At 45.4% G+C, this 13835-nt stretch overlaps 1 protein-coding gene across 1 annotated transcript in view; it reads right to left on the reverse strand.

The window, feature by feature from the left end:
• The window catches only part of LOC308676089 (lysophospholipid acyltransferase 7-like), a 33908-nt gene that overhangs the window by 12313 nt on the left and 7760 nt on the right, over nt 1-13835 (reverse strand). Inside the window, exons 2-7 of the mRNA XM_081341813.1 lie at nt 12321-12401; nt 11219-11348; nt 8797-8923; nt 8543-8699; nt 5571-5931; nt 3197-3379 (exon numbers count right to left, since the gene is read on the reverse strand). Of these exons, the coding sequence (XP_081197939.1) occupies nt 3197-3379; nt 5571-5931; nt 8543-8699; nt 8797-8923; nt 11219-11348; nt 12321-12401 (1039 nt within the window). The remainder of the gene's footprint in view (nt 1-3196; nt 3380-5570; nt 5932-8542; nt 8700-8796; nt 8924-11218; nt 11349-12320; nt 12402-13835) is intronic.

The raw sequence follows: 13835 nt of genomic DNA on the forward strand, positions 1-13835 counted from the left end.
GCCAAGCGGAACCTCCCCCATCAGGACCTCGTGATGGCGACAGCACCCCCGAGTACGAGGTCGCCAGCATCAGGGATTCCCGCTGGCTGAAAGGTCGCTTCCAGTACCTGATCGAGTGGAAAGGGTACGGGCCGGAGGACTTCACATGGGAAGACGCGACCGCCGTTCATGCCCCTGCGTTGGTGACTGCTTTTCACGAACAGTTCCCATCCCGACCGCATCCGGATCGGCAGACCCGGGGGAAGGGCCCTGCGGTGCGGGATAGTGTTGTGACTCAGGGCCAGCCTGTGGGTCTGACAGCCGGCTCCGATGTATCGGATGACTCAGATGTGGGGGAGGAGGGAAACGAACCGGCTGATGATGATTTGGAGGCTTTGCAGAGTCCTCAGCCGGGGACCTCTTCTCAGCTGCGTGAGCCCGAGAGTGCGGAGGAAGATGACCCACAGCTGGCCCTGTTCAAGGACGCCCGACGCAGGAGGCAGTCGAGCAGGAACAAACAAAGAAAGGCTGTGAGACTCCTCGGGAGGAGGCACAGGGAGACCACGCCCTGAGCTCTCTATAAAAGGAGTGTTTGGGGAGGGGCTGGTTGCTGAAAGCAACTTTTCCGCTTGAGAAGACAAGCTCTTGTGTTTTTGTTAACTGCGTAATTAAATCTTGGCAGATGCCTTTTAGCCTTGGAAGCTCTCCAGTCTCTTCTTCTTAAATAGGGGTTTGCCTTTACAAGGCCAGAAGAGGGCTGGTTCAGAACAGTTGGTGACTGCTTTTCATGAACAATTCCCATCCCGACCGCATCCGGATCAGCAGCCCCGGGGGAAGGGCCCTGCGGTGCGGGATAGTGTTGTGATTCAGGGTCAGCCTGTGGGTTCGGCAGTTGGGTCGGATGACTCGGATGACTCAGACGAGGGGGAGGAGGGGGGTGTTGAAGACGAACTTGCTGATGATGGCTTGGAGGCTCCGCAGAGCCCCCAGCCAGGCCCCTCTTACTTGGTGGAGACCCAGCTGTGTGAGCCCGACAGTGTGGATGAAGATGACCCACAGCTGGCCCTGTTCAAGGACGCCCGACGCAGGAGGCAGTCAAGTAGGAGCAAGCAGAGAAAGGCTGTGGGACTTCTCGGAAGGAGGCAAAGAGAGGATCAAAGCTCCGGTATCTTGTTTCATGTTTTGTTGTTTGTTTAATAAATTTGGCAGACGTTTTCCAGCCTCTGCCGTTTGTACAGGGGTTGCCTTTCTGCAAGGCCGGTAGCAGGCTGGTACAGAACACAGACAGAGTGGCAGCAGAAGCCTCTCGACCAAAACCCCCGAGGGGGCTGCACATGGGTGACTGGGTTTGGGCCAGGAACTATGGTCCGTGGGAATCTGTGGGTTCATCCGGACCCCTATCTTATGAAGTGGGGTTGGAGGGAGGGCAAGTTGTCAGAAGACACATTGATCAGCTCAGGAAAAGGTTTCCAGAATGGCCACTAAGTGAAGACTGTGTCATAAGTCCCTCCCAAGGTCCTCAAACTTGCGGCCAAGCCAGCCCTCACAGGGACTACCAGGATTTTTCCTTCTCAGCGGAGATGGAACCAGAGGGAGAACCGGGGAGCTCTGGAGTGCAACATGGACCCCCTAACGAAGCGAGCCAACCAAACTTCAGCAACCACTGTGCCTACTCTGCCAAACAGACTGACTTTGGGGTGGGCCAACCTGGTGAGGCCAGCCAGAGTGTTTTGAATCCCCTTGACTCACAAAGGGACACAAATCTACCCAGCCCACTGGGTAAGCTGGTAGACCACAAAGTGATTGGAACGCCGAGACGTTCCTCTAGGGCACACAAGCCTCCTTTCTACCTTACAGATTACATTGTAAAATAAAGATATATATATTGTTGTAAAACCTGTTGCCACTAAACTACAGAAACTAGTGCTTTGTGTAACTGCCTATTACTGCAAATGGAAGCCTGATCATTTAGACGTTGTTTAATCTCATTGTATTCCACAGTAATTTTTATTATTTTTATTATTATCACTTTATTGTTTGTGTGTTGATTAATAAGTCTTGACAACTGTCAAGACTAAATGTTGTTGTCATAGTCTGATCTAAGAGGGGAGGGGTGTTATGTACTGGGCTCTTGTGATACACCACGTGGGTTGCTGGAGCAGCTAACGGCTCTCCAGCAACCCAGACTAACTATCTCCTGTCCTGCAATTGGCTAGCCCCAGGCGGCAATGGTTGGTTCAAACCTATTGGCTGCCGCCTAGGGGCTAGACTATATATTGCGGCTGGTTGCAGCCCTTGCTTCAGTACAGTTCCAGCAAGAAATAAAAGTATGAGTTATCCTGTACTCAGCCTCGCATCGTCATTCCTGCACCAAGAACCCACTATTCAACACCATATCTAGCATCAAAATAGTGCTAATTGTTAGTGGATTAGATTGCTGTGCAAGCATGAGCACAGCATGAATTAGCTTAATTGAAATTTAACATGTAGCCCTGTCTTTCGTCTCTGACACTTGTCTAGAAAACACAAGGTTGGGAGATGATTATTTATGCAACTTTCATTCAAGCTCAAAGTGCCTTGTGGGTTCTCTTAGGCCCAATTTGGCTTTCTGATTTCCTCTTTTTCAAGTTACAGGTTGCTACTTATGTCCCATCCCAAATTTATTTAATTACCCACATTTTCCATGCATGTCCGTATGTATTAACCAGTGCCCTCTACTTTATAATCATCTCTGTCAACTACCTCATTTTCCATCCCCTTAATTTATAACTGGTTTCAACTCTGAAACCAATCATGTTTTTGTGCTACATTTTTATTGCTGCTTCCTGCAATTCTCATTTGCATATTAATATCAGACCCAATTAGTCCCACAATCCTGCATCACTTTTCCCCTTTCAGATCTGCATCATTGAACAGCCTTCCTTGCTTGCCTTCAAAACAACCAATCACTGTCTAGAACATTGTTTCTCAAATTTGGCAACTTTTAAGATACGTGGACTTCAACTCCCACAATGGGAGTTGCTGGCTGGGGAATGCTGGGAGTTGAAGTCCACACGTGTCAAAAAGCGTCAAATCTGAGAAATACTTGTCTAGAATTATCCTTTCTATCTTCTCCATAAAACAGTCTCATATCAACCCAGTTTAACATCATACCTCACTTCCAGATATCACTTGCCCTAAGTGTTCCTTTATTTTAATCCAATTTCACAGGACTCACCTTATGGCATAGGGGAGGAAAGGCGTATTTTTGTAGGTGTATTGGTATAACCACCATTGGACAGTCATGTTCCAACAGCGAATGCCATCCTTCACCTTGATACAAAATTCTGTACCGTATGGATCAATGTTTCTGATTGTCTCATAATCATAGGCAACACTGGATGCTTTCCCATCAGCTGATCTGCTTGTAAAAAAAAAAGAAAGAGAAAGAAAATACTTTGCATATGTTTCAGCTCTGGAACTGACTGGAGGTGGCATGCCTTCCACACTGGATTGACCAGAGTCTCTCTGAAATGTTCAGTTAGCAAACAAACAAATAAAAATTGTCACTTGATTTGAATTGCTCACCTTCTGGAGGGGAAAAGGGTGCAGACCTCTATATAAATACCTGCAGGCTTGCAGTCATCTGAACCAAGAAGAGATCAACATTCTTATAACAGGAATGTGTTCACTTGTGACCTGCCTTTATTATTTTTATAAATAACTCAAGGTGGCAAAGATATCTGATATTCCTTCCTCCTCCTATTTTTCCCTGCACAGCAATCCTGTGAGGTGGGTTAGTCTGAGAGAGAGTGACTGGCCCAAAGTCACCTAGCTGGCTTTCCTGCCTAAATGGGACTAGAACTCACAGTCTCCTGGTGATTGGCCCAAAGTCCCCCAACCGGCTTTCACGCCTAAGGCGAGACTAGAACTCAACAGTCTCCTGGCTTGTAGCCTGGTACCTTAACCACTAATATAAATAAGGTTTTTCTAAATTTAGGGTTCATTCGCACATTCCCCCTCCCCCAACTGCCCTGTGAAAATGTCTTAGGCATCTAAAGCACAGTGACATGTCCTCATGATTCAGTCTTGGTCATAAAATCCCCTATCCAGAGCTCAGGCTGCATTTATCTGAGCCTCTTATTCAGGCAGCATCTTCTGTCTTCTTTCAACCTTGGCCCCAAGGCAGATCGAGTTCTGACTAGTGATGGAACCCCTGGAATGTAAACCATCTGTCAAAAGTCATATCCAGCCCCAGCCCAAATTAAGAAGAGTGACGGGTGGATCTTTTTCCTGCCTGCACAAAAATCCACCAGGACTGGTTAAGGAAAATACAGCAGGGCCCCACCATTCACTGGTTTTAGTATCAGGCAGAAGAGAAATCAGAGGATGGGAGAGTGCAAATAATGCTCATTCTTTTGTGCCACAGCTGTCAGAATATATCCTTAGTCTACTCTGGGGGTCCTCAAACCTGGCCACTTTAAGTCTTGTGGACTTCAACTCCCAGAATTCCCCAGCCAGCTGGGAGCTGAAGTCCACAAGTCTTAAAGTGGTCAAGTTTGAGGACCCCTGGTCTACTCAATTCAGGTGGTCCCTCAGCTTACGACTACAATAGGCAGAATTTCTGTGGCTAAGCCAAGCAGTTGTTTCAATGAGTCACACCTGATTTTGCCACAGTCGTTAAGCGAATCACTGCAGCTGTTAAGTGAATTACACCCGTTGTTAAGAAATCAACTTTCCCCACTGACTTCGCTTGTCAAAAGAAACCAGCTGAGGTCACCAATGGTGATCACAAGACCCTGAAACACTGCAATCACCAGCTGGTTGTTAAGCTCCCAAATCTGGATCGTGTGACTGTGGGGCTGCTGCAATGATCGTTAAATGCAAGGGCCATGTGCAAGTCCTCGTTTTTTTAGTGCTCTTGCAACTTTAAATAGTTGCTAACAAATGATGGCAAGACAAGGAGTGCCTGCACAGTTAGCCCTCAACTTATGACCGCAATTGAGTCCCAAATCTCCATTACTAAACAAGGCACTCGTTAAGTGAGTTTTGCCCCATTTTACCACCACGTCTCCACAGTTGTTAAGTGAATCACTGCAGTTGTTACATGTGGTTGTTAAGTGAATCTGGCTTCTCCCATTAACTTTGCTTGTTGGACGGTGGCTGGGAAGGTGGCAAATGGTGATCACAAGACTTTGGGATAGTGTAGTGCAGGGGTAGGCAACCTTGGCTCTTTTATGACTCGTGGACTTCAACTCCCAGAATTCCTCAGCCAGCCATGCTGAGGAGAAATGGAGAGGTTTCCATGCTGAGCCATGCTGGCTCAGGAATTCTGGGAGTTGAAGTCCACGAGTCATAAAAGAGCCAAGGTTGCCTACCCCTAGTATAGTAGTATGGTCATAAATATATGCCAATTGCCAAGTGCCCAAATTTTGATCACGTGACCGTGTGTGTGTGTGCTCAATGGTCCTATGTGTGAAGGATGATCATGAGTCACTTTGCTGTGGTAACTTCAAACAGTCACTAAATGAATGGTTGAAAGTGGAGGACCACCTGTAGTGGGAAAGATTTTTTTTTTTAGCCAAGGAAGAGAGAATGTTTCCTAAACTCACTGGCTCAGAGATTCATATTCCACCGTTGGTCCTTTGCCCGGTCGTGAATTGGCACAAGTTGGATACGCTCCAAGGCCAGCAGTGATGCAGGCACTCTCTGCGCCATACCAGGTCACATAGTTACGCATGCGGAAGACAAAGGATACTGGCACCATGTAGAAAAGGCGGAAACAGAGCCCTTTTTCGTAGAAGGCAGCATTTTCAACATATTCAGGGGGGAAGATGTGGGAGACGGCCAAAAATGAAGTCGCAAAGAGAGGCATCATCATCAATCTGTAAAGCAGTGGCTTCCATGTAGGAATTTCAGAAGGATTGGGCTGATTCAACCAATCATGATATGTACGATAGCGATAAAATAAGCCTGGGTTTTAAAAACACAGAAAGGAAAGCAATGAATCAAACCAAGATCAATGAGAGATATCTGCCTGACAGGGGTGGGCAATAAATAACTAATGATATGGCCAGCTCGGGAATTCTGGGAGTTGAAATCCACAGGTCATCAAATTGTCATAATTGCTCACCCCTGGTCTAGGAGAAGATGCACATTTTAATAATCCAGAATACTGTTGCTCTTTCCACAACATCAATTCCCTTAATTCAGAGCCAGTATCTTGGCTGGATATTATGGGAAACAGCATCCAACATATCTGGAGAGCTTCTATTTTGGAAAGACTCCGCTAAGGTTGTGTGTGACTTGGGAAGAATGCCAGGATTTCCTAACTGCACAACTCGTTTTTCTGAAGGATTTGACAACAGAAACATCATATCTGCTAAGGTAAAGGTAAAGGTTCCCCCGCACATGCGTGCTAGTCGTTTCCGACTCTAGGGGCCGGTGCTCATCTCCGTTTCAAAGCCGAAGAGCCAGCGCTTGTCCGAGGACGTCTCTGTGGTCATGTGGCCGGCATGACTACACGCCAAAGGCGCACGGAACGCTGTTACCTTCCCACCGGAGTGGTCCCTATTTTTCTACTTGCATTTTTACGTGCTTTCGAACTGCTAGGTTGGCAGAAGCTGGGACGAGTAACAGGCGCTCACTCTGTTACGCGGCACTCGGGATTTGACCCGCCAAACTGCCGACCTTCTGATCGACAAGCTCAGCGTCCTAACCCACTGAGCCACCGCGTCCCTATCTGCTAGTTTATCTTTTTTTCTATGCAATTCTCACCAAGCGAAAAAGAAGCTACAAAAGTGGAAAATTGATGAAAGACATACAGACTAGTACAGACATGTCAAACACAAGGCCTGGGGGCCGGATCCGGCCCGCAAAGTGGTTTCATGCGGCCCCCGAAGCCATCCTGGAAACAGTGAGGGAACGGCCCCCACTGCCTTGGCCCTGGCCCAGAGACCCTCCTCCTGCCAGAGACCCCCAGATCTGTCCCACTCCTGCCCAGGCCCCCATAGGCACCCTTGATGCGAACGATGTAGAGCTGGCCACGCCCACCCAGTAGGCCATACGCACTCTAGCCACGCCCACCCAGTAGGCCATGCCCACCCTGGCCACACCCACCTGGCCCCCTGAGGGCAACCGCAATGCTGATGCGGCCCTCAATGAAACTGAGTTTGACAGCCCTGGACTAGTAGAAAGTATAGTTATTTTTTTTCTTGATAAGCAAGGTAGTGTCAAACACACTTCTGTCAAAATACAGGTAGTCCTTGATTTACGACCAGTTGCTTAACTACCATTTGAAGTTAGAACAGACCTCCCCAAAGCTACTTATAACCCATTTTCAAAGTTATGATGACCACACGTGCACACCCAGTCACGTGACTCTATTTGGGCAATGGGCAACTAGCTGACCTTTTCTGCTGTTTGCAATGTCCAGCTGAACAGGTAAGCTAGTTGCCCAGTGAATCCTGTAACTGGGTTTGTGCATCCATTGCTTAATGATGTGGCATTCACATCGCAACTGCCACAAAGAAAATGTCAAAAATTTGGATTTGGTCACGTGATGCCTCAACTTACGACTGCAGTGATGATCATAATGGCTTAAATTATGGTCATAAGTTGAGGAGGATCTGTAAGAGAGCCCACACTTACACAAAACGACTAGGCATCACAGCAAGATCAACAGATGGCCGACATAAAAAAGCAGACCAGAGGGCAAAGCTGGAGTGGGCTTTATTATTCTTTTTTTACCTTGCTCTGATCGCTACCTTTTCCTTTAAAGAGAAAGTCTTGTTACGAAGCATAGCTCTTCAGCCCAGGATCTTCTCTTATTGATTACAGAATAATTGAATAATAGAGTTGGAAGGGACCTTGGAAATCAATCTAGTCCAGGGGTAGGCAACCTCGGCTCTTTGATGACTCATGGACTTCAACTCACAGAATTCCTGAGTCAGCTATGCTATGCTGACTCAGGAATTCTGGGAGTTGAAGTCCATGAGTCATCAAAGAGCCGAGGTTGCCTACCCCTGATCTAGTCCAATCCCCTGATCAAGCAGGAGACCTTATATCATTCTGGACAAATGCCTGTCCAATCTCTTCCTAATAACCTCCAGTGATGGCACACCCACAACATCTGAAGGCAAGTCGTTCCACTGAATAACTGTTCTAACTGTCAGGAAGGTTCTTCTTCGTCCTAGGTTGAATCTCTCTTTGATAAGTTTCCCTCCATTGCTTCTTATCTTGCCCTCAGATGCTTTTGAGAATAGGCTGTTCCTCTCTTCTTTTTGATAGCCCCTCATGCTTATATTATGTAGCAAAAAAAGTGCCCACATTTTAAAGTATCCATAAACCCATCACCGGTGGTGGGATTCAGCCGGTTCGCACCACTTCGGCAGAACCGGTAGCTAATTTTTTGTTGCCCAGGCCCAGAATCGACTTCCCGAAGCGGCATCCACACAGAGAACCGGTTGTTCACCTATTTGAATCCCACCTCTGTCCATCACTCATGAGGCTGTCAAAAGGAAAATGCATGACTGGGTTTTGTACTTGTAGATATACTTCACTTTCTATTATATAGTTCACCTACCTGTCATAAGTCCCACATAGCAGTAACTGTAGCACAGTATCTCTGCCAATCCAGGTATTTCAGGAATCACACCAACTGCAGGGGACTTGGTCCCTGATGTCACTTCCTGTTCCTTCAGCTGAATGAATTCTTGCACCTCATTGGCTATGCTCACCATCTGGAGACATCAATTAAAGTATGGGAGGAAGGACTTACTTCCCCTTAACCCAAGAACTCTCCCTACCCTTAACCAGCCACAATTTAGCACTACCTACCTTGAGAGTGAGCAAACGTTGCACAGACTTGGTCAGATGTGTTGTCTGAGGAAACTTGAAGAAGGTAAATTTGTGGAAATAGAGCAGGTACAAAAAAGTCCATCCTAATGTGAGAGAGTGGGAATGCCTATTTTAAAAAAAGAGAACATGTAATGGTTAAGAAATTATCTACATCATAATATTAAGACCTGAGCGCCAAAGAATTGAAGCCTTTGAACTATGGTGCTGGAGAAGACTCCTGCGAGTCCCTTGGACTGCCAGGCGATCAAACCGGTCAGTCCTAGAGGAGATCAACCCTGACTGCTCTTTAGAAGGCCAGATCCTGAAGTTGAAACTCAAATACTTTGGCCACCTAATGAGAAGGAAGGACTCACTGGAGAAGAGCCTCATGCTGGGAAAGGTTGAGGGCAAGAGAAGAAGGGGACGACAGAGAATGAGGTGGCTGGATGGAGTCACTGAAGCAGTAGGCGTGAGCTTAAATGGACTCCAGAAGATGGTAGAGGACAGGAAGGCCTGGAGGAACGTTGTCCATGGGATCGCGATGGGTCGGACATGACTTTGCAACTAAGAACAACAACAATGTTAAGATGATGATGATGACAATGATGACGATGATGACAAATAATAATAATAATAATAATAATAATAATAATAATAATAATAATAATAATAATAATAATAATAATAATAATAATAATAATAATAATAATAATAATAATAATGTTGGAAGGGACCTTGGAGGTCATCTAGTCCAACCCCCTGCTCAGGCAGGAAACCCTATACCATTTCGGACAAATGGCTGTCCAGTCTCTTCTTAAAAACGTCCAGTTTATATATATACCTCTGTTCTTATATTCACTTATATTCTAACCAAACATGCATTTTCATATTGTTGAGGTGGGGTTCACACTTGGACTATAATGCCATAATCTGCATTGTTTGGTTTTGACTTAGCATGGTTTGTGAAAACAGCTTGGTGGATTAAGTAAACCCAAGAAACAATGGCTTATTCAATAAGTCTCAAACCATTGATTAGTGTCATGTATGAACCAGGTGGCCAGAGAGAATAAGAAGAGGGGAAAGTAACCCTTTTCTGAGCTTCTGGCATGCCAGTCTCTTTGTTAAGCTGCCCTTGCTGACATCTGGGTCCCTTCTCCAAAAATTGCAGTTCTTGCCACCAACCCCTTTGGTCAGCAGATCTCTATTTTGGGGTATGTGTGATCCTGCTGGATTTCCAACTTTCCTCCCTCCTTCTTGATATATACAGTACACCAGTCCAACACCATACCAAAACAACTTTAGGAATACCCAACATCACCTCCTCCACCACTACTTATAGATGTATAGATGTGAGCAAGGTGTTTTTATTAGACACTAAGCTTGTTACTGTCCATATAACACTCAGCCTGATTTTGCCCCTCTCCTCCAGCCAAGACCCTTTAACATTGAGCTCACTGCATCATCCAAATTCATCACAGCAACTGTCAGCCCTCCCAGGTACACCAGACAGGAAACACAACTAGATAAACTAATTCTACTTTATTGCAAGGCTACATTAACAGAAACTTGCAAGTGTGAAAGTATAACTTCTCACCACCACTTTTAACTGCTTGGTCCATTAAGAAGAGATTGTCCTAAGGCAGGGGTGTCAAACTCAATTTCATTGAGGGCCACATCAGCATTGCAGTTGCCCTCAGGGGGCTGGGTGGGTATGGCCAGGATGGGCGTGGCCTACTGGGTGGGCATGGCTAGAGTGCGTATGGCCTACTGGGTGGGCGTGGCCAGCTCTACATCGTTCGCATCAAGGGTGCCTATGGGGCCTGGGCAGGAGTGGGACAGATCTGAGGGTCTCTGGCAGAAGGAGGGTCTCTGGGCCAGGGCCAAGGCAGTGGGGGCCGTTCCCTCACTGTTTCCAGGATGGCTTCGCGGGCCACATGAAACCACTTCGCGGGCCAGATCCAGCCCCCAAGCCTTGTGTTTGACATGTCTGTCCTAAGGTGTTTTTTTTTTCTCTGACCACTAAGCTACTGGAGCCTCATGCCTCTCTTCTCTGATTGTTTCCTAGGCATCATTTCTTCTCTTCAACCCCCAAGGTCATCCACACATTCCATTACATCCACACATCCTGCCACATAGGCCCACACCTAAAGAGCTAAAGTTTCCTTCTCCAAAATCCCTGCCTATACGTTTCCCAGGCTCCCTGATAATTGAATTTAGGATTTAGAACTAGGAACATTGGGAAGTCAAATCTCATTTTGCTTTCAAGTTTCATTTCATTTTCCTACAGCTGCCCTGCAGACTACTCTTCTCTTCAGACTTCCCAAACCTTCAAAACCTCCCAGCCTTTCAGACACAACCACCAAACACATGCGGCTCCCTGTAATATTCTGTTAACCAGATGCGGGTTTTTTGGTCCATTTACTTTGGTGAGATTTTGATGATAATCCATGTCCCCATGATGGTGGCAAAGGAATGAATGGTGTGGATGCCACAAGCAGCCAGTGTAAGCCCAAGACCCACGGCAGCTGCCCCATATTTCTTGAACTTCAATCCTACAGAAAAAGAAAGGGAAAGAAATGTCCATCACCAAATATCCAGACACCAGTCTGAGAATTTAAGACTGTGGGTGTGAAAATTAGAAACTTGGTAACAGCCAGATTTGTGCAACAAGTTTACTTTAATGGCTTTTGATTTCTCTGAAAGGCTTAGTTTGCTGGGAAATTCAGAGAGTTTGATTACTTTATGGTTCAGTAATTTATTTTCAGGGAAAATGTGTTAAATTCATAGCCAAGTACCGATAGAAGAGAAGATTTGTAGCTCAGGATTGAACTGTGGAATCCTTGGCGCTCTCCGAGATTGGTGGTTTTCTTGCAGCTGTTTCATTACCAAATTAGCTAACATCATCAGCGCTGGTAATGAAATGTCTGCAAGAGAGCCACCAAGCTCAGAGCACCAAGGACTCCACACTAGCCAGGTTGAAGTCATAATCTTTAAAATCTAGAGACAGCAGAAACTCATAGAGATTGTGGCCATCCTCACTCTTCAGAATTTCCTTTTAAAGCAAACCAGTTATCTGGGATGGAAAAAAATATCACTCAGTTCTAACTATCCACCACTAAGCTTAAGATTAAGGCCCAGAGGGTGGTCTCACATGTTATACCAAATGATATGATTTTGGCTAGAATGTGCTCTGTGTGATATGAAATGCAGACATTATGGCCTGTGAATCACATTTTATGATTTAGCTTTATGTCGCTTATTCAAAAGCTCTGACATCAGAAAGCTTTGCATAATGTGTGAACATCCCCATTGTGGCTTAATTAGCAAGCCATGATTAAAACAAGTCTTTGCTGAGTATGAATAAATCTGGCCACACTACAGTCTTTATCTGGAATTCTTTTTATTTCTCGGACTTATTTCAGTCTTTATCTGGAATTTTTAAGTCAGCAAGCTAGTGGAAAGTACTGCTGGCCTAAAAACCCAGGACAGTTTCCAACGAAGAGCACAGCAATCTTAACACTTACCCCTTTTCTTGAAGAAGAAGCCAATGGGAATTGGGACAAACAGGAATGCTGTGTAAGCAATCCCAACAGATGAAATTGTATCTGCCAAAAGATTCAGAGTGAAGCTAGTTACAGTCACAAATGCTGAAAGTGCTGCCATAAACAGAGTACCATAAGCCACAGCGTTGGCCTTAAAGATGATTTTGGTGAAGTGGAAAATAGGAAATGATCCAGCGGTTTTGGACCACAGACAAGCATGATACAGATGGGTGAAGCAGAAAGGTCAGGACTAATCTTGAATGCAACAATTCAGAACCTGATGGCAAGGATAAGGGACTATTATTTTAATGCAGTTATGCACAATAGAATCAAACAACCATGCTGCGCCCCCTCCCCACCCACCCACACCACCCACCCACCCCCAAAAAATTGAAACACAGTGTTGCGGCCACAAGATGTAATGATGAGCTACAGGCTTTGATAGTGTTTAAAACAAGTTAACAAGTTAAGGAAAGTTAATTAAATCTCCGTCACCCTGAATTTGGCTGTAAACGTGGGCTGGCTGCCAAAATGTGATCATGTGACCAAGGGAAACATCCTGGCCATCTGAACTTCAGAACTGGATCATAAGTACCTTTTTGGGGGGGGTTGTCCATGGCAACTTGGAATGGTTGCTAAGTGACTGATCATAAGTCGAGGACTCCCTATAATTACTATAATGATTTATTTACTTGTCCAGTGTTTGCAGCTAACGAGTAGGCTGGCTTGGTCGCTCAACAGCAAGACACTGGTGAAGCGGGCATAGCAGCACCTGCATTTTTTGCGTCGCATGAGAAAAAAACATCTTCTTTCCCCTGTCCTGACCACTTTCTACAGAGGGACGATGAAGAGCATCTTGTTATAGTGCATTACTGTCTAGTTTGGAAGCATCACTGCTTCAGACAGGAACACGGTGCAGAGAGTGTTGAGGACAGCAGAAAAGATTATTGGTAGTTCACTCCCTTTTATCCAGAATGTGGTATATAAGCACTGCTTGAGCAAGGTCCACAGGATTGTCTGGGACACTACACATCCTCTTCACAACCTTTTTTCCTTGTTACCTTCTGGGAGGAGACTTGTGGATTCAGTCACAATTTTGTTCCATATAGCTTCAACCTTGTGAACTCTCAACTTTCCTCTTTCCGCTATGTATTCAAAATGGACAGTAATTAATATGTATGTGTATATATATATATATATATATATATATATATATATATATATATATATATATATATATATATGGTATGTGTATGTATACGTGTGTACAGCATGTGTATAAGTGTGTTGTGTATGGGTAGATATATACTTTCTTTTGAGAGCAGACAACCGAATTTCATTTTTAATGTGGGCCAATGTGCTTATAGTAAAAAAAATGACAATAAACAATCGTCTCCACCTCAGCAACTTTAAAATGTGTGGATGTGAACTGCTACAATGCTGGCTGGGGAATTCACCTTAAAGTCCATACATTGCTAAGGTTGAGAAACATTGCAC

This window comes from Vipera berus (assembly GCF_964194415.1).
Source record: "Vipera berus genome assembly, chromosome: W".
Lineage (NCBI taxonomy): Eukaryota > Metazoa > Chordata > Lepidosauria > Squamata > Viperidae > Vipera > Vipera berus.